This window comes from Ochlerotatus camptorhynchus, unplaced genomic scaffold, assembly GCF_037179485.1.
Source record: "Ochlerotatus camptorhynchus isolate MF236.1 unplaced genomic scaffold, CSIRO-AGI_Acam_v1.1 ptg000176l, whole genome shotgun sequence".
In the NCBI taxonomy this organism is placed as follows: domain Eukaryota; kingdom Metazoa; phylum Arthropoda; class Insecta; order Diptera; family Culicidae; genus Ochlerotatus; species Ochlerotatus camptorhynchus.
Window position 1 is genome coordinate 2901016 of NW_027040666.1, and position 21901 is coordinate 2922916.

At 39.0% G+C, this 21901-nt stretch overlaps 2 protein-coding genes across 3 annotated transcripts; one reads left to right on the top strand and one right to left on the bottom strand.

The window, feature by feature from the left end:
- Positions 1 to 2074: 2074 nt before the first annotated feature.
- LOC135701769 (glutamic acid-rich protein) lies at positions 2075 to 11551 on the top strand. Its single transcript, XM_065222701.1, has 5 exons — positions 2075 to 2238; positions 2379 to 2518; positions 2592 to 2777; positions 2841 to 3191; positions 10720 to 11551. The coding sequence occupies exons 2-5, from the start codon at positions 2408 to 2410 to the stop codon at positions 11098 to 11100; spliced, it is 1029 nt and encodes a 342-aa protein (XP_065078773.1). The 5' UTR covers positions 2075 to 2238; positions 2379 to 2407; the 3' UTR covers positions 11101 to 11551.
- Positions 11552 to 11984: 433 nt separating this feature from the next.
- On the bottom strand, positions 11985 to 21873 carry LOC135701755 (zinc finger protein 84-like). Of its 2 annotated transcripts, XM_065222673.1 has the most exons (4): positions 21660 to 21873; positions 21460 to 21596; positions 19009 to 20587; positions 11985 to 11995 (listed from the first exon to the last, which is right to left on the bottom strand). In XM_065222673.1, the coding sequence occupies exons 1-3, from the start codon at positions 21774 to 21776 to the stop codon at positions 19030 to 19032; spliced, it is 1812 nt and encodes a 603-aa protein (XP_065078745.1). In that variant the 5' UTR covers positions 21777 to 21873; the 3' UTR covers positions 11985 to 11995; positions 19009 to 19029. The 2 variants fall into 2 exon arrangements, with proteins under 2 accessions (XP_065078745.1, XP_065078744.1); XM_065222672.1 differs by lacking the exon at positions 11985 to 11995 and having other exon boundaries at positions 18111 to 20587.
- Between the last annotated feature and the right edge of the window lie 28 nt (positions 21874 to 21901).

Genomic DNA, 21901 nt, shown 5'->3' on the forward strand with positions numbered 1-21901 from the left:
CACGACCTTTTTCGCTAGCGAAATTTCATGATTTTTCGCGTGCTTCTAATTTCGTTTCGCTTCGATCTGTATACTAGGCTTTAAAAGTAAAAAACTAGTTACTTTTGAATTGACAGTTGGCTGACTTTTGTTATGAATGCTAAAGACTGTCTACCAAAAACAACCAACGCAAACTTTTAATTCTAGCAATGGTTTTTTTTTCGATTTAATTAACGATAATTTTGTGTGTGTACCCTCTAGAATGTCCATTAGCGGTGACGGCACCGTTGAAAAATTGTCTCTTTTAGCAAACATTGACAGTATCTTACGGGAATAGTACTAAAGTCGCCATGTTTCACGCACAGTCTGACGTTTACCTACGTGATTTTCCATAGGAGTAAAGAGCTACTGAGCCGCCGTCAACGCCAATCGTTGCACCTCTTACCTCTATTCACCTTGACACCAGTCCCGAAGTGACGTTTCTTCACACACATTTTGACAGTTACTTATGGGGCTTTGCGTTGGAGTGAGAGAATAAGAAAAAGTCCGCCATGTTTCACACATAGACTGACAGTTACATATGACAGTGTTCACTCGGCTGTCGACAAAAGCAGGCCACTCTCGATGTGTGCTACGCGATCGTCTGTTTACTCGGCAGCAACCATTGTGTGGTCCTCCTCATTGTTCTTCATCAGCAGTTCTTTCGGTCGATGCGTCGTCGACTTTGGAAAGCAACCGTTTCGTGATGAGTGTGTGAGTGCTGACCACGTTTTGCGTCCATTGCTGCAATGGACGTGCTCTGACCCTCGATGGCGTACAACAATTTGCCATACAATGAAACTACTGGAAGCGGCTCCAGTTCTGATGGAGGAGGCTTTTTGGATAGCGGAAGATAAAGTGTTTATTGTGTTGTACCTTTTGACTATAGCTTTATACCCCGTTCACATTGCAGCGTATATCACGTGATATACGCTTTCTTGCAATGAGCACTCATACATCTAGTTTTCACTGGAAATCCTATGTATGAGTGCTCATTTCAAGACAGCCTATATTACGTGATATAGGCTGTAATGTGAACGGGGTATTAAGATGTATTGTATAGTGACCATGAATCCTCGGCTCTGTTAAGTTAATTCGGTTGAGCCTTATCAAATAAATTAATATACAAAAAAAAAAAAAAGTTACATATGAGATTTCTTCATATGAGTAAAGAGTTACAGAGCTCTCGTCAATGCCAATGGTTGCACCATAGAGGTAACTCTAATACCACAGACAGACATACAAATTAGTACCGTTGTACTTCTTTAATCCAGTACCTCAAAACGTACAATTTGTGGTACTAGCTTAAAGCAGTACAACGGTAGTACAACAGTGAACTTTGTATGTCTGTACAAGGTATAAGACCACTGGGTCCCGAAGAAAATCATTATTATTTTTGGCTCACTCAGTACCAGAACAACGGTCCCAAGCAGTCCCAAGCTATTTCACTCACCCCTGCATGTTCTGCATGAATCCACACACCCCTGATGTTATCTGTCAAACTTTCATAGCGAATCAAAACAAACATAGTGTAGTAATAGAATTTCAACTAGAATAGGGTACGTTAATCGTTTGCTTGGGACCAATAGGCTACTAAAGTGGTGAGCCAATTTAAAATCGTTAGTTTCGTATTGATTGTTGGTTGCACACTGTCCAGTTTGGACCATAGTTCCTCCATTTTCCCGTAGGAACAGCAAAGTTTAAAGTTTTTTACCCATTAAGAGCAACCGTAACGGTACGCTGCTAAACTCATTTTTGCAGCCCTCATCATAGCGCAGCTACCGTATCGGGGGTTGCCATACGAGTAACTAAAATAGAGGCGGCTTCTCGGTGAGAAGCGCGCTACCAAATTTAGCTCCTTAACTTTAGGATCTCCAAATTTACACATTTTTTGACAGCTGTATATAAATATAAAAAAATGTGTAGTTTTTACTCATTTATGTGTTTACGCTGGTTACCGTGTGTTTACGGATTGATGATGATGAGAACAGCAAAGAAAAACAGAGACAAAAATTTAATTTCAATCTGCCAGACCTGACATAGGTTGCATCATTTGCATGCGCGTTGATGTTGCAAACTCGGTTCGAAATGTCGGTGAATGTTTAGTTTGCAAAAATCGCAAAAATATAGCATAATTTTGTATTACTCAGTAAAATTTCCACATCAAAGCTCAACATTTGACAACACACCATTGGGAGCATTATTGAATAATATTTTGTGGTAAGTTTTTCAATCCAAATCTGGTTCAATTCTCAAATAACTGATCCGATGATTTATGTTGTTTAGATAATGTAAACAATAATTTTGTATAGCTCAACATTTCTTTACGATTAAATTATTAAATTAATTTTATGTTTTAGGTAAATCAAATTCACTATTTATCATAACTATGCGTAGCAGAACAGAACTAGTCACAACTCAACTGGAAGGTTCCGAGTTCGAAGATGAATCGGACTTTGAAGACTCAGAGGAAGATTGGCAACCGGCTAAGGGAGAACAGGTAGGAGTGACCTTTTCATTCTTCGGTGAAAATATGGAAATCGAAGGTGTAAAATCTTCCAATCCTGTTTCAGAAACCTAAGAAAGTAAAGTCTTCCGGTCGCGGCAGAAAATCGGCCGTAACAAACAAAAACGGAGCGAAAAAACGTGGCCGCAAACCAAGCAAAAAATCCAAAAAGAAGTCCAGTGATGAGGACAATATCAGTGACGATGACACATCGGAACCAGAATCCACTCCAGCTAGAAAACCTAGAAAAACGGTGCCCTACAAGATTGTGATGTCGTGTGCACAGTTCGTATTAAATTTGGTTTTATTCTTACAGCCTAAAAAGCCAGCAGACTCGAACGTTTCGGCAAATGATAGGCCAACCGGTTCCCCCTCTTCTCAACCTGCAACAGCATTTAAACCGGAACCGACAACATCAATGCTCAGTACGGCAGTGACTGCAGCCAAACCTCAACCACTTCAACGCAAGATTGTCACTCCTCTCAAAAGTTTTCCGGATAAATGTGGTTATCTGAATCTATTCATCTTCAAAGGAGACTTGAAGGATGGTATCGTAAACAACGCACAAGTCTGTCTGTGGCGGCGGGATGGTTCAAGTTTGTTGCAAAAGTACCTACGAGATAAAACCGTTCTCTCCAATGTCCCGCAATTCAACTCGTCAATGGTGGTAAGTAGAGGTCGTGTTCCTGTTCAAATCTAGCTGAAAGAAGACAGTTTCAGGTCCCAGGCAAAGGTGATTTTTTCGCTTCCAACGAAAAGTTCATTAAGCTGTAATTGTCTAGGATGTGCATCAAAGCTTCTGTATCTTGGCTGCTGTGGTACATCAGGATTTATCAGGATGGTTTTGGGCTTGACTTTGTTGATAACCTGTTTTAAAACAGCTATTTCGTAAGGAACAACGAATAAAATTAGCCTTAATTTTGCCCATTTGTAATCAAACGCCTCTATTCTTACTAAAGTCCATTCAAATTACCACAGGTTGACCGGTTCACATTGAAAAATTAGCAAATTGTGGAATTTGGCTTTCAGAGCTATTGCTCACTTTATTTTAAGCCTTTCACTCTTTTCAAATGAAAGTTAGTTTTTACGCATTAAAAATTCATTGGAGAGGTCCATTTAATTTTTGTTTATAATACTTTGTCATGTTGGGATAGTATTATTTTTAAACCATTTATATTTTCTCAAGGTTTCTCGCGCTGTTCTCGTGATCTTAACAGGGCATTTACTCCCTTGGAAAACCGGGAATTTCCAAATTCATTCTCTGAAAGAGTATGATCTCAAACAATATTCTGAGGAATTTCAAATCATTTCATTCAATCAACTTTATCTTTCTCGTTATTTTCTTTTACTCATTGAACTTAATAATTCTGGGGCGGATTTATCTTCAGTAACAAAATAAGTTTAAAAAATTCTGGAACTTCTTTTTTCTTTCCTTTATTTAACGTCGGTTTCTGTTCCGCAATCTAGTGCCAATCAAGGTATAGGTACATACAGGTGTTCTAATGTGTCGAATTCATGATTCAGCCATGTTGGATTTTGGGACAGTTGTTGTGTTTTTTGTTGGTATGGGACAGCGACCGAGTTTGTTTACAATTTGCTCTAAAACCGCACTTATACCCCCGCGACCATGTATATACCCACCATGCCCTCGCCTATATAGTGACAAAGCTGTATCACCATGTATATAACCACCATGGTGCCAATCACTGACGGACATCGATTGTCATCCATTGACGGCAATCGAATGTGCAGGAAGGCAGCTTCCACACCTGCGTAGGATATCGCACCCATTCAACAACACACATGGGACGGGACCAACGGCTTTACTTCCCTTCCGAAGGAAGACGTGACCAGAAATTTGTATGCCTCATAAAAATCCCACCGACCTCGGCTTGGATTGAACCCAGACCCATTGCCCACCCGCTTACCACTACACCATCGGCACCGGCAAAATTCTGGAACATTAACAACAGATTTAAATTTTTTACAATTAATAGAAAACCTGGACTTGAAAATAATCAGAGAAATTTGCATGAATCTGGAACGAAGATTGCATTTGTAGATGTTGGGATTTTAACATTTTCCAACATTTTTAACAAAAAATAGGCAGGGGAAATGGTTCTAATGTTGGCCTATGGATCTAAGATTGGGCCCATCGCTAAAATCTATCAATTTCATCTAGATGAACACGTCATTTGGGCGGTACTAATGGATATTTTTGGTCGCTATTGAAAATTTAGTCGATTTTCACAACCTTGAAAAATTTTCAAGGCTCGTATGTACTTTGGTGAATGAATTTGATATGAATTTCTGGAAATAATTTAAAGGTTTATGCTCCCATTGCAGGGTTTCCATTAGGGTGGTATCGATTTTGCTCCATTAAGCCTGATAACTCCCAAAATTTGAGCTCATTTGGTTAAGACCTCATACTGCACTACACTCAAAAAAATTATCACATATCTAATGGATGAAAACCATGTGAATTAGCACATAGCTGTAAATCCCACCACAAAATCACATGAATGTTATGAGGCAGATGAAATTCATATGAAAAATCATATAAAATTAACGTGATCGCATAAATGTTATGTGAAATTCAGATGAATTTCATTAATTAATTATGTTTTGTTGTTTTTGATATCATCCACATACAGAGGGCCAGTCACTTTCGAATGTATGGGAATGGTAGGAAACCATTTGGAAATGCATGAAAATTTTCAGTTTTTATTCATTATCGTCTTTATGGGCAGTTTTAGATTGCACGAGTACATTACTATGGTGATAAGGTAAACACTCGTTTATTTGTTTCCTTCTGTGAAAGCATGTTTAGTCACAAATCGTGGATTTTCTTATATTCTCCATACTGCAAAAAAGATTTTCCTACCACTGAAGGGGCGACATCTCTCGGATCTTCAGTATAGCTACTACTCACATCATATAATTAATTTTGATTATGAATGAAAATCATTTGCGTTTCCAATGGAAGCTACATGAAAACTATTTTCGGTGTAACCCTTTGAAGTTTATATGTCAAGAGCAAATTTTCATTATGTCGTAAGTAACATTCGCACCAATCCGAGAAAAATAAGGTTTTGTTTTGATGACCGAAAAGTTATTCCTATTTCCAAGTAAACACATATAATCTCATAGTGATAGCAATGTTTAACATATTTAGCAGGGTTTTAATCATACAACTGCAAATCGCTAGCTTTCATGCTAAAAATACTGGTTTTTGAGTCAAAAGTTATTATACGTCGTTTGGTGGCCCCTATTGTTACTTAAGTCAAAGTGTATTTACCAGGATATTCGGGAGAATTATCAATTACGTCCCCTTACGTGCAGCCCATTCATCATTTTAGGACCACCGAAATCATCTTAGCAACAAACAGTTCGATTTATTCACTTTAATAATGAGAAAGCGAAACGACGAACGTACACTTTTCACGGGTTTCTCAGCGCTGTTACTTAAGTCAAACGGCATCTCCATAGAAATTGGATGACTTAAGTAACATCGAAAACTATTTTGATCTGAAGGTGATTACGTCGAAAAGTAATTTGACTGGTAAATAAATTTAAAAATGGGGTTTGATCCTATATTCGGACAGTATATAGTGTAATAGCAGGAAAATCGATTGACACTGATAGCTGGACTTTGTTTACCTTTGTTACATTCGACGTAATGAAAATTTTCTCTTGATGTACTCTTACTTTATAGTATCCATTAATGAGTAAAATTACAACAATTTTGAAGTCAAGTAGGTTAAACCATAAATCAATAACGTTTACGCATTAATGGGTAACAATTAATCATTTTTGGGTACCAGTTACTTTTTACCCATTGGGCCGTATGAATAAAAAGAGTTTACTTTACTTTCTTACGGGGAAAGTAAAGTAAACGCTTTTATTCATACGACCTATTGAATGGGTTAACCAACTTTACTTAAAAATGGGTGAAATTGTACCAATTAAAGGGTACTTTCCAGTTACAGTGTGGAAAAAGTCAGGCGTAACATTTGAAAACGACACAAAAGCTTTTGTAAATAACGTGAACCCGAACTACGCCCACAACCAATACCACAATTGGTAAGCCTGATGATGTTGTTGGTATGCGCGGTCGTATTTCTGATGGCATGTAAAGGGCCTTACAACTTTTGTTTGTACCGTTTTCAAATGTTACGGTGGTGTAGTGTTAAGCATGATTTTCTCTCACCCCAGCAGACCTGGGTTCAATCCCAGTCGGCGCTGCCGGGATGTTCTGAAGCATAACATCTCTGATCACACCTTCCTTCGGAAGGGAAGTAAAGCCAAGCTGTTGGTCCCCGGTTCATGAGTTGATGGGTCGATAGGTAGGGTCCAGGTGTGGGAGCTGCCACCCTGGCGTCGGTAGCATTGGTACTCAGCACAGAAAACAAGATCGACGAAAAACAAATCAAGGAAAAACAAATGTTACGCCTGAAGTAAACTTTTAGTTCTTCAGCCTAGTCTTTTGCTTTAGTGATTTTCATTTTAGGTTGCTATTTGTATTTATTGGTTTGAAATCGCAAGGATAAATCAGATTGAGGATGACGCGGGAAGTGGCGGGTGTGTGAAATTTCAGTGATTTGTGGTCCATAGGGTAATAAAAGTCCTGTGTTTTAGTGTTTTATAATGCCCTCAAATGCAGACCAGAATCCTAGCCTTTCGGCCGGAAAGAGTTGGAACCGGTGGGGAGCATTGTTGGAGACCGACTATAGAGGGTGATGAATAAACTTGTATAGTTTGTTTAGTTAGAATTAAGAGTACTAATGACGTCTGATTAACTGTCTCTTTCTCTTGAGCCCACTCTAGAACCTACATTTCGTATTTAGATCTATAAGAGAACTGCTGGTCTGAGTTCCTCTGATAAATTCAATTAGAAGATGTTTCTGAACATACAGTCAATCAGCACGTAATGCTCTGAACAACTTGAATGACAGTTGTTCAGCAGTACTCCCATTTTAATAACAACAATCTAATGCCTACGAGATTGTGCCGAAGGTATGCCGAAAATGTGCCGATGGATGTGCCCAAGCTGTGTAGAATATAATTTCAGCACAATGTACTGAGTGACTTACCCCTTAGGGTCAAAAACAACTTGAAACACGTTAAATTTTAGATTACATGCACAAGTGCAAGTACTTAATAAAACATGGGTTATAATTGATTAGGTAGATAAGAGATTTCAATTATATATTAAATTAGGCAATGAGATATCATAATCATCAAACTAATTTAAATAAGAAAATTCAGAAAGTCTAATAAGTATATTAACAAAAGAGTTAAGATGCAGGGGGTCCGCTTAGGAAGGCAACTAGCCTTTTCATATATTGTTTGTTTATGTTGATGGTTGCTTTAAAATATCAATTTGGTATACTATATGTGTGGAAGAATGAATCAGTGGGAGATGGATTTTAGGTTTCTTTACATTTTGCAGCACAAATATAGTACTATGTATCATTTCCTCAAAAACCCCCCAATAACCGACCTCTTCAGATGCCTTCCTTTTCCCATGGCGTTCAGTGGTCCGCATAGACTATTCAGTCATTATCCTTCCTTTATCCTCGGCTTTGGATTGACTTGCGCTCCCATTGCCCCACCAAACGCTGCAAAATGAAAATGAAAACTAATCCTGACATTCAATCAAAAACAGTCTTCAGCAAAGTTGCAGCTAAGGAAATTTTCTTTAAGTTTCTTTAGGACGAGAAGAACAAGTTCACTTTTCCCATAGTTATTCCCATTTAAACTTTAAAGGGCCACTCAAATTATTGGTAAATGATCAGGACTTGAATTAGAATCAATTGAACTTGGTGGAGCAACATCGATATTTTGAATAACCCTAGTGTCCATCCATCCGGGAAATGCGGGAATTTGGTATTGCCGGGAACAAAGCGGCAACATCCAACTCGCACCGAGATAATCATATACACTGACCCCACAATTATGGATCAGTCAGTCTAGTGTGATAATCAAATGGAAGTGATCCATAATTGTAGGGTCAGTGTATACTCGCTAGGAAATATCAATTATTATTAGCGTTAGCGTTAGCGTTGTTATGATATAGGGGAAATACAGGTAATGTCGGCCTAAGTTTACCTAATTTGGGCCCATACATAAATTCAGCAATCGACTAAATTTTCAATAGCAACCAAAAATATCCATTAGTAACGTCCCAATAACGCGTTCATCTAGATAAAATTGATAAATAGCAGATTTTTAACGATGGGCCCAATCTTAGATCCATAGGCCAACATTAGAGACATTTCCCCTACTTCGTAGATTGGATACTAGCGACACTCACGTTTCTTCTGAAATTCTCAGTAAGACTACTTTCAGGAATAATGCTGGGGAATAAACATTGGTTCCAATCTAAACAAGAGTAACAGAAGCATGACTGTCACTATTCCCGACCACGCCCATCTTTACCATAACTAGGGATAAGGAAGGAAATGTTGATGTAATACTTACATAACGAGAGGCCACCGACTTAGCGACACCCTCATAAGCGCTACGGAGTTGGAGGGTTGGATAGGGTATTCGGTTAGGATTCACCTCAAGTTGGCGATGCAACCAAAAGTATGTATTGTTTATTTGTTGTTTATTTAATCTCTCGATAGCCGGCTATCGAAAGAACATATTAATTTTGTTTTGTCATGAATTTTATGAGTCATGACGGAGAGCTTGGGATTAAACCCATTCTGCTCAGTAAGCAAAAACGATCCCTCCAGGGTCATCGAATATCTCAGAACCATAACGCTTCGCGACAATACAGGACTACGTTTTCGCTTGATATGCAAATAGTTTCCGAGGTTAATGTTCAATATCAAATATACAAATGATGGTGGCGATTTATTGTGCTGTGGAAGAGCTTGGGGTTAAATCCATGATTTTCTGCTCAGTAAGCAAAATCGATCCCTCCAGGGTCATCGAGGATCTCATAATCCACGGCGCTTCGCGTCAAAGTACGAATATATGGATGAACTATCTATTATTGATTAGCTATTATTTACGATAGTTACATGAAAGAAATAAAATATAAACTACAAACAAAACGTGACTACTAAAATCTCAAAAAGATATTCTCACAAATATATTTCACGCAACCAGGAATCTCAAAACCATTAGACGATACTCTGCATATGTTAGACACAAGAAGAGGCCAAAAAGCAAGCGTCCGACACACAAAACCCGCCAAATCCATTTGCAGTCACAATCAATAATTCTACGAATCGCGAGCGCTCACGAATCATAAAACCGCTGACTGCGACACTCTGAAAGCGAAATTGACAGGCTCGATGCGTCAAACACCCGCACGCCAATCTCCTCCCGCATCCAACAACACAAATCTCCATTACAGCATCTAACGAATTCAAAACTCCGAAAATCACTCATATATAGCAAGCAACCATTCTTCATGATACACTTTTTCGGCCTATCTTTCTATTAGGCCTGTGGACATGCGTTAGCTTCGAAACTTCTAGCCAAACTGGGAAAATTTTCAGATCACAAAAAAAAAATTTCAATGGTAATTGCAAGACAAGTAAATATTGATTATTTTACGCAAAAACGAGCAAGTAATATTAAATCTCTTGTATCGTATGCTAATGCTAATTGACTGTAACAAAAATAATATGCTTAAATAAAATAAAATATTAATAAAATTATATGCAAAATTTACTAGAAGATCATTACTTTATTGGTGAGAAGTTTCTAATAAGCCCTCCCAGTTCCTCTGTATACAGAACAAATCTGATACTATAATCAGAATTGCTCAGTCTGCATGAAGCAGCCGATTCCATCAAGGAAGTTCTATTAACAACCAAGAATTTATCGTTTGAGGCATACTGAAGCATTAAGAAGGTGATATGTGTCACTATAGGAAATCATCATCGTTGCAAATATAAAGAAATTGAACATAACCCTTTGCTTCAGTACCGTCAACCTCCATGTCCATGGGGAGGGACTAGGAAATATCAATTATTATACACCATTACATTCACTTTTTTACATCTCTGTTTACAAAAAAAATCCAATTATGCCTTTCACTATGGCACTGTTATGCTGGGGCTATGCCAAATGTGTATTTCTGAAAAAATATCTTATGCCAAATGACCTCATGCGAAATGGGCTTCCCCCCTTTTTCAACAGTAACGATTTAATTAGAGATATTTCTATTTCAGTATTCATGCTGGGAAGATCGGCGGGCCGATGAGTATTTGGAAGTCAAGGTCCGATGTCTCGAGCAATCCAAACAGATTCGCGTAGAACTGACGGATGTTGACGAATTGGAAGCCAAATCGAAAGAAGAGTATGAAACTTACGTCTCCACATATGGCACTCCTGTACCCCGCTCCAGTAAAACGAGGGAGGGCAATAGCTCCAACGATGCTGCTGCTGCTGACGGTGCTGGTGGTGATGAAGATGATGACGACGACGACGAATGTGATGAAGACGATATAATGGACGAAGCCGGAGACGATCTTGTCGATGGTGAAGGAGAGGAATACGAAGAAGAAGAAGAAGAAGAAGACGAAACCGAGGAGGTTCCGCAAGAGGAGTGAATTGCTAATTCGATGTCTGTTTAGTTCCTTTTGGTTTGCTGAAGGTCGATGAAGCTATGAGATTCTGATTTCAATTCGGTTAAGGAAACCTAATGAAAGCAATGCAAAATAGCATTTTAGATAAAGTGCGATCCAGTGTGTAGCTATATGCGGAGGCATATTCCTTATCCTAACTGTTCTCTATCATAATGTGTACTGGTTGTACTATCACATAATAATGTGTAATATGTCGAGATAATTCTAGTGGTTAAGGTAATTTTATGGAATGAATGTGTTTTTTTTCTTGTTTAAAGAAGTGATGAATCGCAGCGTTTCTTTTCTATCTATAATTACAAGTCGTTTCTGACATACCAATGTAACCGATTAAATATTCATTGTTTTAAATGGAAAAATATCAACCAATGCAATATGCATGAACTAAGCATTCATGGAATAAACTTTCTTTGAAATTTATTATGCTTTGAAATTTATGTTTTATGCCGAAATTACTCCAGTTTATTGTAGAAATCTTCGACAAGATTGACTTGGCAACGTTCCACTCAAAGTTATTTCACCAGATGGCGCTAGTGTCCTACATAACATACATATTCCACCGCTTGATTTGGAAACAAATTTGTATTAAAAAGATTAATTGAAAATCAGTGTGTAAAGTCTGACAAGATGAGTTGCGAACATACGGAAACATTAACTGTCCAATTAATGTTGACGGAATCACTAATATTTTGATTATTTTTTTTTTCACATCCATGATACAGACAAGTCCGTTATCTTAAAAAAATCAACATTTTATTTATTTTAATTGTTTTTTTTATTATAGCCACTTTAACGCTCCTGGGTCATTCGTGACTTGTCCGGGGGTCACGAATGACGAACGACGTGAGACTTGAACACGTGACTTTGGCGATGCTTTGGATGCTAATCACTACGCCGGGGTCGCCCCCATTTCAACATTTTAATTTTCATAGACCTATGGAAAATTTTCTGATATTTCGAAAAAAAAATCGACCTAATAAACGGCTATTCTACTTCATGATCTTAAAAGTGTTTCAAGCCCAAGTTGCCAAAAAATGGTCTAGGAAATTTGCCAAGCTCTCGACATTTTTCAAATGCCACAAATTTGCAAAATCTTTGAAACCCGGTAGTATTAGCACAGACAAACAGACATAACAGTCGCAAGTTTATTGTTGTTTTAAGCCCCAATAATTTTAACCTTATCAACTATGGTAAAAAAATACATACAAGCATGGTCATAACATAAAAAAACATTAAAAAACATATATCTCAGTTTACTCCTGCCGGCGAAAAACAGAAGAAAACTTTCGACGAAGCGTATCACGGGAGAGATGAAAGTCGAAAACAGATGCAACTCTGTTGAATGTTCTCTGCAGTCCGCAAATCGCACCGTATGCTCCATAATTTGTGCGACGTAGAGGCAGTCTTAGCATAAGATTATTACGAAGCGGTCGGGATTGAAAATTCAGGTCAATTTGCCTCAGGATAGCCTCACAATCTGTCCTTCCTTGTAGGATATCGGCCACGGTTAGGGCTCTGCTTGTGTCTCTTCTAGTCCGGAGAAGTTCTAGGTCGATAAGTTGACAACGGCTTTCGTAACTTGGTAATCGAAACGGATCATTCCAAGGCAATCTACGCAACGCAAAACGAAGAAAGCGACGTTGAACAGATTCAATTCTCTCGGCACCGTTGTTGTAGTTTGGGTTCCAAACCGCTGAACAATACTCAAGCGTCGATCGAACAAGCGAACAATAGAGAGATTTTAGACAGTAGATATCAGTGAAGTTTTTAGCTATCCTAAAAATGAACCCTAAAGTTCTTGACGCCTTATCAACAACATATGCAATGTGTTGCTTGAATGAAAGCTGCGAATCCAAGATCACACCCAAGTCTTTCACCTGATTCACGCGTTCGATTGTTGTTGTTTTCGTGAGAACGTAATAGCGGAGCATTTGGCTGGGTTCACTACCATTCTGTTTAACCTGCACCAACTAACGAATACATTCAGTTGACGCTGAAGAAAGTGACAGTCAGCAATGGAGCAGATTCGTAGGAAGATTTTGAGGTCATCTGCATATGATAACCAGTTTTTGATTTCAGTTTGTTTACGCGTTGTATGATTTTGTGAGCGGTCGCTTCGTGTTCGCGTCATGAAGCAATCGACTACATTCAACCAAAGGATTGATCCCCGTAGGGCGGGTCTATGATCGGAGCTACTACACCAAGCGTGACATAGCTGCTTGCAAGGGATTCAGTTGGACTGATTTGGTGAGATTGTTCCATTTTTCTACTTTTGTCTATTTAAACTTAATTTCTATGAATGCGTATCGTTTGGAATCATTTGATTCGGATGAGACTCTTAACTTTTATTTGTTTACATTGTGTTTCAATTGGTATTCTTAAGAACTTCTCAAAATAAGGTTTCAATATATAAATTGAGCAGATCGACTAGCCTGGTGGCTGCCGCTTTTGCTTACTGAAAAGAAGACCGTCGGGGATCCACATTGTAAAGATTCCCTATTTTCAGCTTTTTTACAGGCTGGAGTTGTTGTTTGAACCATTTTGTTTATCAATTTAATTTATCTGTATAACAATTATTTACAAGCATTCTTCCAGGTCAATTCAAGAATAGTTTGATGATGATAAATCTTCCTAATATTCACATTACAGTTATGACCCGATCCTGTCAATCTCTCCGCGCATCAGACTGTTATTTTTCAATAATTCCACATAATTGTAATTTCATACCTTCCTCCTTCAAGATGAATGTTTAAGATACACATACTTTGCTAGCTGACAAAATTTGGTCATTGCTGTATAATTATTCTCTTTTTGCAGCCTTCATTCAGACTGGATCTATTGATTTAAATTATTTGAGTTTTCTTCCAGCTCTTTGATGACGGAACATCACTAGATTTATACTGTAATGATTCACTCTTACAGCTTTCACCCTGGTTTTGTCTGTTGATTTGATTTGTTTGAATTGGTTTTCAGCTCTTTGGTGTTGGCAGTCGCGGGCGATCAATTTTGCTCATGCTCATGCTCTAAGTTCATTTTCAGCATTTTGATGATGGAACGTCTTCAGATTTATATTATAAGGGGGCTTATTACGGATGTCACATCACGGTGAAAAGTTGTCACTTGTCGTCACGGTGAAGTGATTCCCATTTGATTTGTACGGTAATCACGGCTCTTATTCTGAGTATCACTTGCTTATCACCGTGTAGTGACACCCGTAATAAGGCCCAATGATACACCATTTGGTTTTGGCTTCGGGCAAATCCAAGTATAATGCATGATAACACTGATTCATTTAAAACCATGGTCGCATCACTTATCAAGGTGAATCATGATCCAACAAACCCAACTTACTAACAAAATCTCCTTTTCTGTGTCTTTTGTTGGGGTGCAGAGGTAAACACGGCCCACAAACAACAAAGGTCACTCTAATATTCCTTCCCTACTCCCACCTGATTGCAAGGACGTGGCCGGCGCCGTTATTGATCTACAACATATAGAGTCACTGAAACTTGTACAATGAGAATGGACGGTCACTCCCAGCCCCATTCAGTTGATTCATTGTACAATTTCACTGATTCTGATCAATCACGGAGTGCAGTCAATCTAAGCTAAGCTAGCTATTGGTTTTCCTATTTGTATAGTGTTTATAGTACTACATATCTTTCATTATTGACTTTACATAATTTAATATTATTGTAAATTACATTTTATTATACTTAATTCTTAATGTTAGCTATTATGAGCGGCTCCAGGGAAGCATAGTGTCAGCTTGAAAAGAAATCTGAATCGTTCATTATCTGTTTTGTAAAAATCTTGTGTTTATTGTATCTTGTTACATGGCATTATAAAGCATTTTCAATATTACATTACATTTAAATAAGTATTAACCCGGTTACACACATTTCAGGTCATCCAGGTCTTAAATAAGATGGGATCCGTTCCTTTTATCAACAGTTGTGATATTGCATCATATGCTGAAAATATATGAATTATCGCGTATTTCTGTTGTTCATTACATACCAGGTGAGGGCTTAATCATGTTTTGCCATCTAGTGTTTTGGTTTTGAGATGCTCGATAACCTTAGAGGGATCGGTTTTGCTTAATGAGCAGAACATCATGGGTTTAATCCCAAGCTCTCCCACAACATAACACAACACAAACATATCAAGTATCATTCTAGCTAAAAATATTTATTTGCATAATATAACCTGGAAATTTCAGGGTTACATCTTCCTTATTGGGAGCTGAGGAGACATAGAGCTGCATCATATTGTATGTAAAATAATTATTATTTTCATTGCGGAATACCAGTTTTTTTTATCCATATAAATGTATTTTCATTATTACGTATTTTAATGTTCTGATATATTTCATTTCTCCATTACATATGTTTACTATATATATAAATAAATACTGGGTTGGGAGGGAGCATCAGGGTATCAATTGACCTGAAATTGGACGATGGAGTGGTATGACAACCGGAGTCTAGAAGGGAATAAACACTATCATTTTCTTTATCCTACCGATTCGATTGTGGTGGTGTGAATTCTATTTCAACAGTTTCAGTGAGATTGACGCACCCTTCTTAACAAACCATCCTGTAGGAAGCTTAATAAGTATTGCGAATTGCGTTATTCGATTTGTTGGATCGTATCGTTGGAAGGAGATTCTTAAATTCCCGTGGATTTCGCGTAAGTGCCTCTGCTTACGGGTCCACACCACCGTTTTTGGCCCTTCATACAGCGATATTGTGAATTCAGATCGGTAGCTCAAATTGATCTTGCTATTAAGTGGAGCTGCATACAAGACAAGATCTTCGAAGGGATGGTGGCTACCTTACATACATACATACATACACATCTGCATATGATAACCGAGGAGCTTCGATGACCAGATGCACGTCGTTGAAGTACAGTATAAAAATTAACGGTCCCATGTGGCTTCCTGAGGTATACCTGATGTGGCGAAGAAGCTAGCTGAGCTGCGATCTCCTATGGCAACTTTTAGTTGCCGACCGGTAATATATGATCGAAACCAACTCAGAAGATTATCGCATACACCGAGCCTGCCGAGTTTAGCAATCGCAATAGCATGGTTCAACTTGTCGAATGCTGCGGATAGGTCTGAATAAATAACGTCCGTTTGAACCGGATCCGACATGCTTTCGGTTATATACGATGTGAGACATAGCAGATTGGTAGTTGTAGAGCGGACGACAGTAAACCCATGTTGATCAGCACTCAAATACTGCTTGCAATGGAACAGCAACGGTTCCATAATCACTAGCTCGAATAGCTTCGAAACGGCACTTAACAATGTAATTCCTCGATTGTTATCCACAGCTCGTTTCCTTCCTTTTTTGTGGATGGGAAACATGTGCGCAAATTTCCAGCAAGATGGAAAAATGCCACCTGAGAGAGACATTCGGAACAGGCGAAGAAGCGGAATTAACAAGCTAGCAATATGTCTCTTCAATACAGATTGAACTCCATCAGGTCCAGGATTGAAGGATGACTTGAGCAGAGTCGCGGCCTTAGAAATCATTTCTGCATTAACATCAATTGCACCCAGCGTTTGATCGTTTACTATAACGTTCCTGGCAGCCCGGTTAATATGGTCATCAGTTTGTATCGCATAAGTGAATACACTGGCAAACTTGTCAGAAAAAGGCGGCATATATCCTGAATTCTATAGACGATGGGAGGTCGGATTCCCTGCGTTGCTCGTTCACGCAGTTCCAAAAGGATTTCGGGTGTAGCTTAAGTTTGCGCTGGATGCCTCGTTGGAAACTTGAAAAGCATTCACGACTGACTCGCTGGTACATGTGATTCAGCCTCACATAATGTAGTTTCAGAGGAAGCGTGCGAGACTTCGTAAATTTTCTCAATGCTGCTCTCTTGATTGACTTCAACCTACGTAGCTCTCTCGTCTGCCAGGGAGGGTGAGACACTTTGTGTAGTTGCATGTAGTTCCATGAATCGTTCTCGATGGCCTTTGCCTCCAACCCGCTACGGACAGCTACAAGGACACCTACACCAGTAGATTTACGGCTGTTGTTAGGATTCCGATCGCAACGAAAGACCTCGTAGTCTGGACCGAAGACTTGACTGGAAAGCGTTCGATAATCGAGCCACGTTTCGCACAGGACAATAATATCGTAGCAACGATCCGATACAGCTAGGCGGTACTCTTCAACATCAGAATTCATTCCACCGGTGTTGTGGTAGAAGATCACGACGTCCTGCTTGCGGCAAGGAATCAAACGACTGCTCTCCCTGGAAATCACAGATACATCAGGCAATAACTGACCATCATCAAGTCTCATTGGATACTCGCCATAGTGAGTGGAAGACCCCCTCTCCGCATCCGACAGCAGGTCCGGAACGACTATGATGAACGAAGGTTGCTGATGGCAGGACTGAGACGGAGGGATTGGGGGCTTCCATGGGGCTTTTTACGGCGCGTTCCGGGTTTCCAGGATTAGGAGTTACAGAGGCATCATCACAATGACTAACATAGTTAGAATTGCTGAAAATTTGATCGGCATCAGGCAGTGAATAGTTAATATATTGATTGTACTTGCTTGTAGAGGCAAGGTGGAAGACTCCTGATTCATATCCAGCCACAGGTTGTTCACAAACATCGAGAAAAAATTCTTGGCGAAGAATCTTGAGTTCCTTTTTAAGTCTATTAAATTGTATTGGTTTTTTTCCGTTTTGTAATCCGGAATCAACAAATTTTCAAGTCCAGGTTTTAGAAAAAAAAATTTTTTTTTCCTTGATTTGTTTTCCGTCGATCTTGTTTTCCGTGCTGAGCACCGATGCTACCGACGCCAGGGAGGCAGCTCCCACACCTGGACCCTACCTATCGACCCATCAACTCATGAACCGGGGACCAACTGCTTTACTTTCCTTCCGAAGAAAGGCGTGATCAGAGATGTTTTCTCAATATGTTTGTCTCTCTAATTTTTAAATCCCAGCAATATAAAATTGTCCTAAAGCTCTACAATTTAACCCTAAATCCCTAATTTTTCAAGATCGAGATTTGAAGCCCTAGATGCTCGGATGCTCTGTCCCGCAGCTCAGATGGGATTAGTTTTCCGAATCGATCCTTAAAATCATCAACCACGATATGAGTGACGGTACTATTGTCTGCACTTGACAAAAAAAAGTCTGTGCTTTACATTTTTGCAGGATGGCTCGACCTTTTAATGAAGTGTTTAGTAAATAATTTGCGTTAGACTTGCTGCTTTAAATTTTCTCTCACCGGCTGTGATGAAATCGTGGAACTGTCCTGCCTATAATCCCATATCAGTCCCATAACAACTATGCATGCCAAGCATGCCTTAGAAGTGACGGTGAAAGTTAGCCAGATCAGGTGATTTGTGGAAGGTATAATTTATTAGTGACACTTTATCACTTCTGTGAAATTCGAGTCGGAGACTGTGAAATATTTTTAATAAAGGCATGAACAAATCCATAAGAAATAAATAATAGTATGATCACAGACAAACAGACATAAAACATTTAATATTTTTCAACATCGTCGTCAAAACACTATCGTCATCTGTTGAGTATATTGTGATGGGTAATACTCTTAACAGATGGTGGTAGTGTGTAAACGTCAAACGCAAGGTTTATTGATTATGTGCTCCACAGGTGGCGGTACTACCAACTAAAAACATTCAAATTTACAGTTAAATACGTGTTTGATGAACAAATTGCCAGTGTTATGTCTGTTAGTCTGTGGTATGATTTTTCATTAAAATTGGCTGATTTAGTTTTTTTTTTTAAATAAATAGTTGTTGATGATTAATAAGGAGTTGTATTATTTTGATTGAACATGATGTTATAGCATGAATTGTTTTTGATCACGTTAAAAAGCAGTCGAAGGTTCTATAGAGTTGCAATTTCCTCCATAACCATGTTTCTATTTCTCTCCGCGACATGCCTTGCCTGGTGTCTGTTCCGTTGCGGCAACCTTGTGAAGGTACGATCGCAAAACTGACACGTGTATGGATATTCCTCTCCAGCTTGGTGAACCTTTTCATGGTTTTCCAACAGCTTTTTCCTTCCAGCAGGGAATCCCTTACCACAAACGGAACACCGCAAAGGATATGCTTTGCTGTGGCTAAGCTCGTGGCGATTTTTGTCAGCCAGCTGGGTGAACGTTCTTGGGCAATAACTACAAGAATAGGGTTGCTCCTTTGTGTGCACTCGTAGATGGTTTTGCAGCATATGCTTCCACTTGAACTGCCGCGAGCACAAACTGCAATTGAACGGTTTCTCCTGTGAATGACTCGATTTCAAGTGCGCACGAAGTTTGTACTCATTTTGAAGAATTTTACCGCATTCCTCACACTGGACAGGTTCGTCCGTCGTTGGAGGCGACATCCCGTGCGTTGAAGATTCACCTTCAAGCTGTAAGTGTTTATCCATGTGCTTTACAAGCACAGATAACGAACGGAAAGATTTATCACATGTGGTACATTTATGCCCGAGCATATAGGGAACCAGTCGATGCTGTTCCAATCTTATTTGCGTTGGGAATTGTTTGAAACATATTTCACATTCAAAAGGATTATCACCGTCTGTCTGACGTCGATATAATTCGTGGTGCATTTGAGAGTGTTGTTTTAGAGAATCTGCAGATGTAAATTCTGCAGAACAGCCACAGCACTTTCGACCTTCTCCAGAGCATTCGATTTCGGAGCGCTTCCTTATAGCTCGACAACCACGACTTTTTGTTGTCAACTGCTTTTTGTAGCTGAAACCGAACTTCTGGTGAAAGTTCAACGTGTGCTTTTTGTTGTATCTTTTGAAACAAATTTTGCATTCATATGGCTTGGCAGGGTCGTTCTTTGTCTTATTACCGATGTGTATAGCAGAATGCTGAAGTAATTCATTTTTAGTCGTACACAAAGTTTCACAGGAACAACACTGCATCATCCTGGGGAAGCCAACAGAGTTTAAACGGTTCTTGAAAGCGTTCAATCTGTGCATCGAATCTAGATAGACGATGCCGGAGAACATTTTATAACATATACTGCATTCAATCAGATTTTCCGGTGCTGGCCCACAGATGCCCCTATGAGATTTGTGGTACAACTGCGAGTGCTTCTGAAGCTCCTCATGGGAAGCGAAATTTTCCACACAACCGCAACATTGCGTATAGTTGGCTTCCTGACTCTCGGCCACTTGAGCCATTGGATCTACAATGATCAGATCGTCGACGCATGAGACGGAACTTTCTTCATCGTTAATCGGCTCTTCGATAGGTTCTGACAAAGCATCGCCTTGTTCAAAAGTGTCGACTTCAATGATGTCATCTGTTTCCAGAACTTCCGCATTTGTTGAATCTTCCTCAATTATGTCAACCAGTTCAGTTTCCTCTAAACATTCGATCATCTCCACAGCTCCGTCGATGTTAGCAGATTGTTCCACAATCGAAATGCTGTAAAAATAAAAGAGACAGTTATAACAATTAAATTATATTTTTAACGATAGAAAGCTTTTTGCAATCAGTTGAATGCTATTAAATAAATTGATAACGTAGCATAAGATAAGGCAAGATGAATCACGGGTAGTTAGTATATGTATTTATATTTTTTACGATACCAACAGGTTGAATGCAACCCCAATGATGGCATGCTTTAAAAAAAAGGTCAGTAGATGCAGAACACCTTACCCCACCTTATGCTGCATAGAAAAGTCAGCGAGGCGCGAAGCATGATGATCTAAATCCTAGTAGGTATCCATTGGCCGAACACAAACTGCTGAGGTGAAAATGCTCTCCGGCATCGTGGAGTTTGTCTCCTACTTATAGCCTTCAGGCAAATGGATGAGCTTGGCTTGAGCCGATTCTGCTTACTGAGTAGAATATCATGGGTTCACTCCCAAACTCTCCACATAAATACTACTACGCTACTACTGTCGCATCGCTTGCTTATAGCGAATCCTGATCCATTTCCTTCCCAGCCATCCTCTATGATACAAGTGTATCCGCGGCATAATGTTACGCGCAATGTGTAAGTTGTGCGCAAACGCTTATAAAACTACGGTTTTACGTTAAATCTCGTTGGTGTGACGCATTCGATCATTTTAGACTATTTTCCAATAATATTTTTGAAATGTTAACGTTGCAAATATTAGTTCCGGTGCTCTAAGGTGCTAATGTTAGTGTAACAAAGCTTTTAAAAATATCTCGCCAAAATCGAAATGCGATTGAAAATCGGTCGACTGTGAGATTTCTCATCTGGCAAATTTGTTATAAGAAGAGTACATCAAATCTTCGTGAACTGATCACACCTTTAACCAATCTGTTACCTTGCAGCAGTTTGTATCAGTTGATTCCGAAAGCAATCATGAGATTGCCTACATTTTTTAATCATTTTTTCCATCGTTCCAAGATCACTGAAGCAGTTACTACAGACAGACTGAGGCAGTCCGTCATTCTCGTCAATCTGTGAACATAAAAAATATTAACCTATAATGAACAATCCACGATTTTCATTCATTTCCATTACCTGTATTTCTGCAACGCGCGCCAGGATTTCCACAAACTTGTGATTTGGTCCGAAAAGCGGAAACAGAAAGCGACCCGATTCGGCACACATGCGACATATTTTGTTAAACAAAGTCATTTTCCAATGACCAATAAAAATTTAAACTTAATTTTTATTTTGCTGAAGTTATTGATAGCGAAACAGCTGAGCTTTCTTCATATTCTTTATTCCAGAAGAACAGCAATAAAGTGTAGTAAGAAGGA

Excerpts from the sequence above, each read along its gene's own strand:
- LOC135701769 (XM_065222701.1), top strand. The coding sequence starts at position 2,408 with ATGCGTAGCAGAACAGAACTAGTCACAACTCAACTGGAAGGTTCCGAG. Across the intron at positions 2,778-2,840 it reads CTAGAAAACCTAGAAAAACG|CCTAAAAAGCCAGCAGACTC; the intron begins GTGCCCTACAAG and ends TTATTCTTACAG. Across the intron at positions 3,192-10,719 it reads AATTCAACTCGTCAATGGTG|TATTCATGCTGGGAAGATCG; the intron begins GTAAGTAGAGGT and ends TTTCTATTTCAG.
- LOC135701755 (XM_065222673.1), bottom strand. The coding sequence starts at position 21,776 with ATGACTTTGTTTAACAAAATATGTCGCATGTGTGCCGAATCGGGTCGC. Across the intron at positions 21,597-21,659 it reads CGCGCGTTGCAGAAATACAG|ATTGACGAGAATGACGGACT; the intron begins GTAATGGAAATG and ends TTATGTTCACAG. Across the intron at positions 20,588-21,459 it reads CTGATACAAACTGCTGCAAG|CATTTCGATTGTGGAACAAT; the intron begins GTAACAGATTGG and ends TTATTTTTACAG.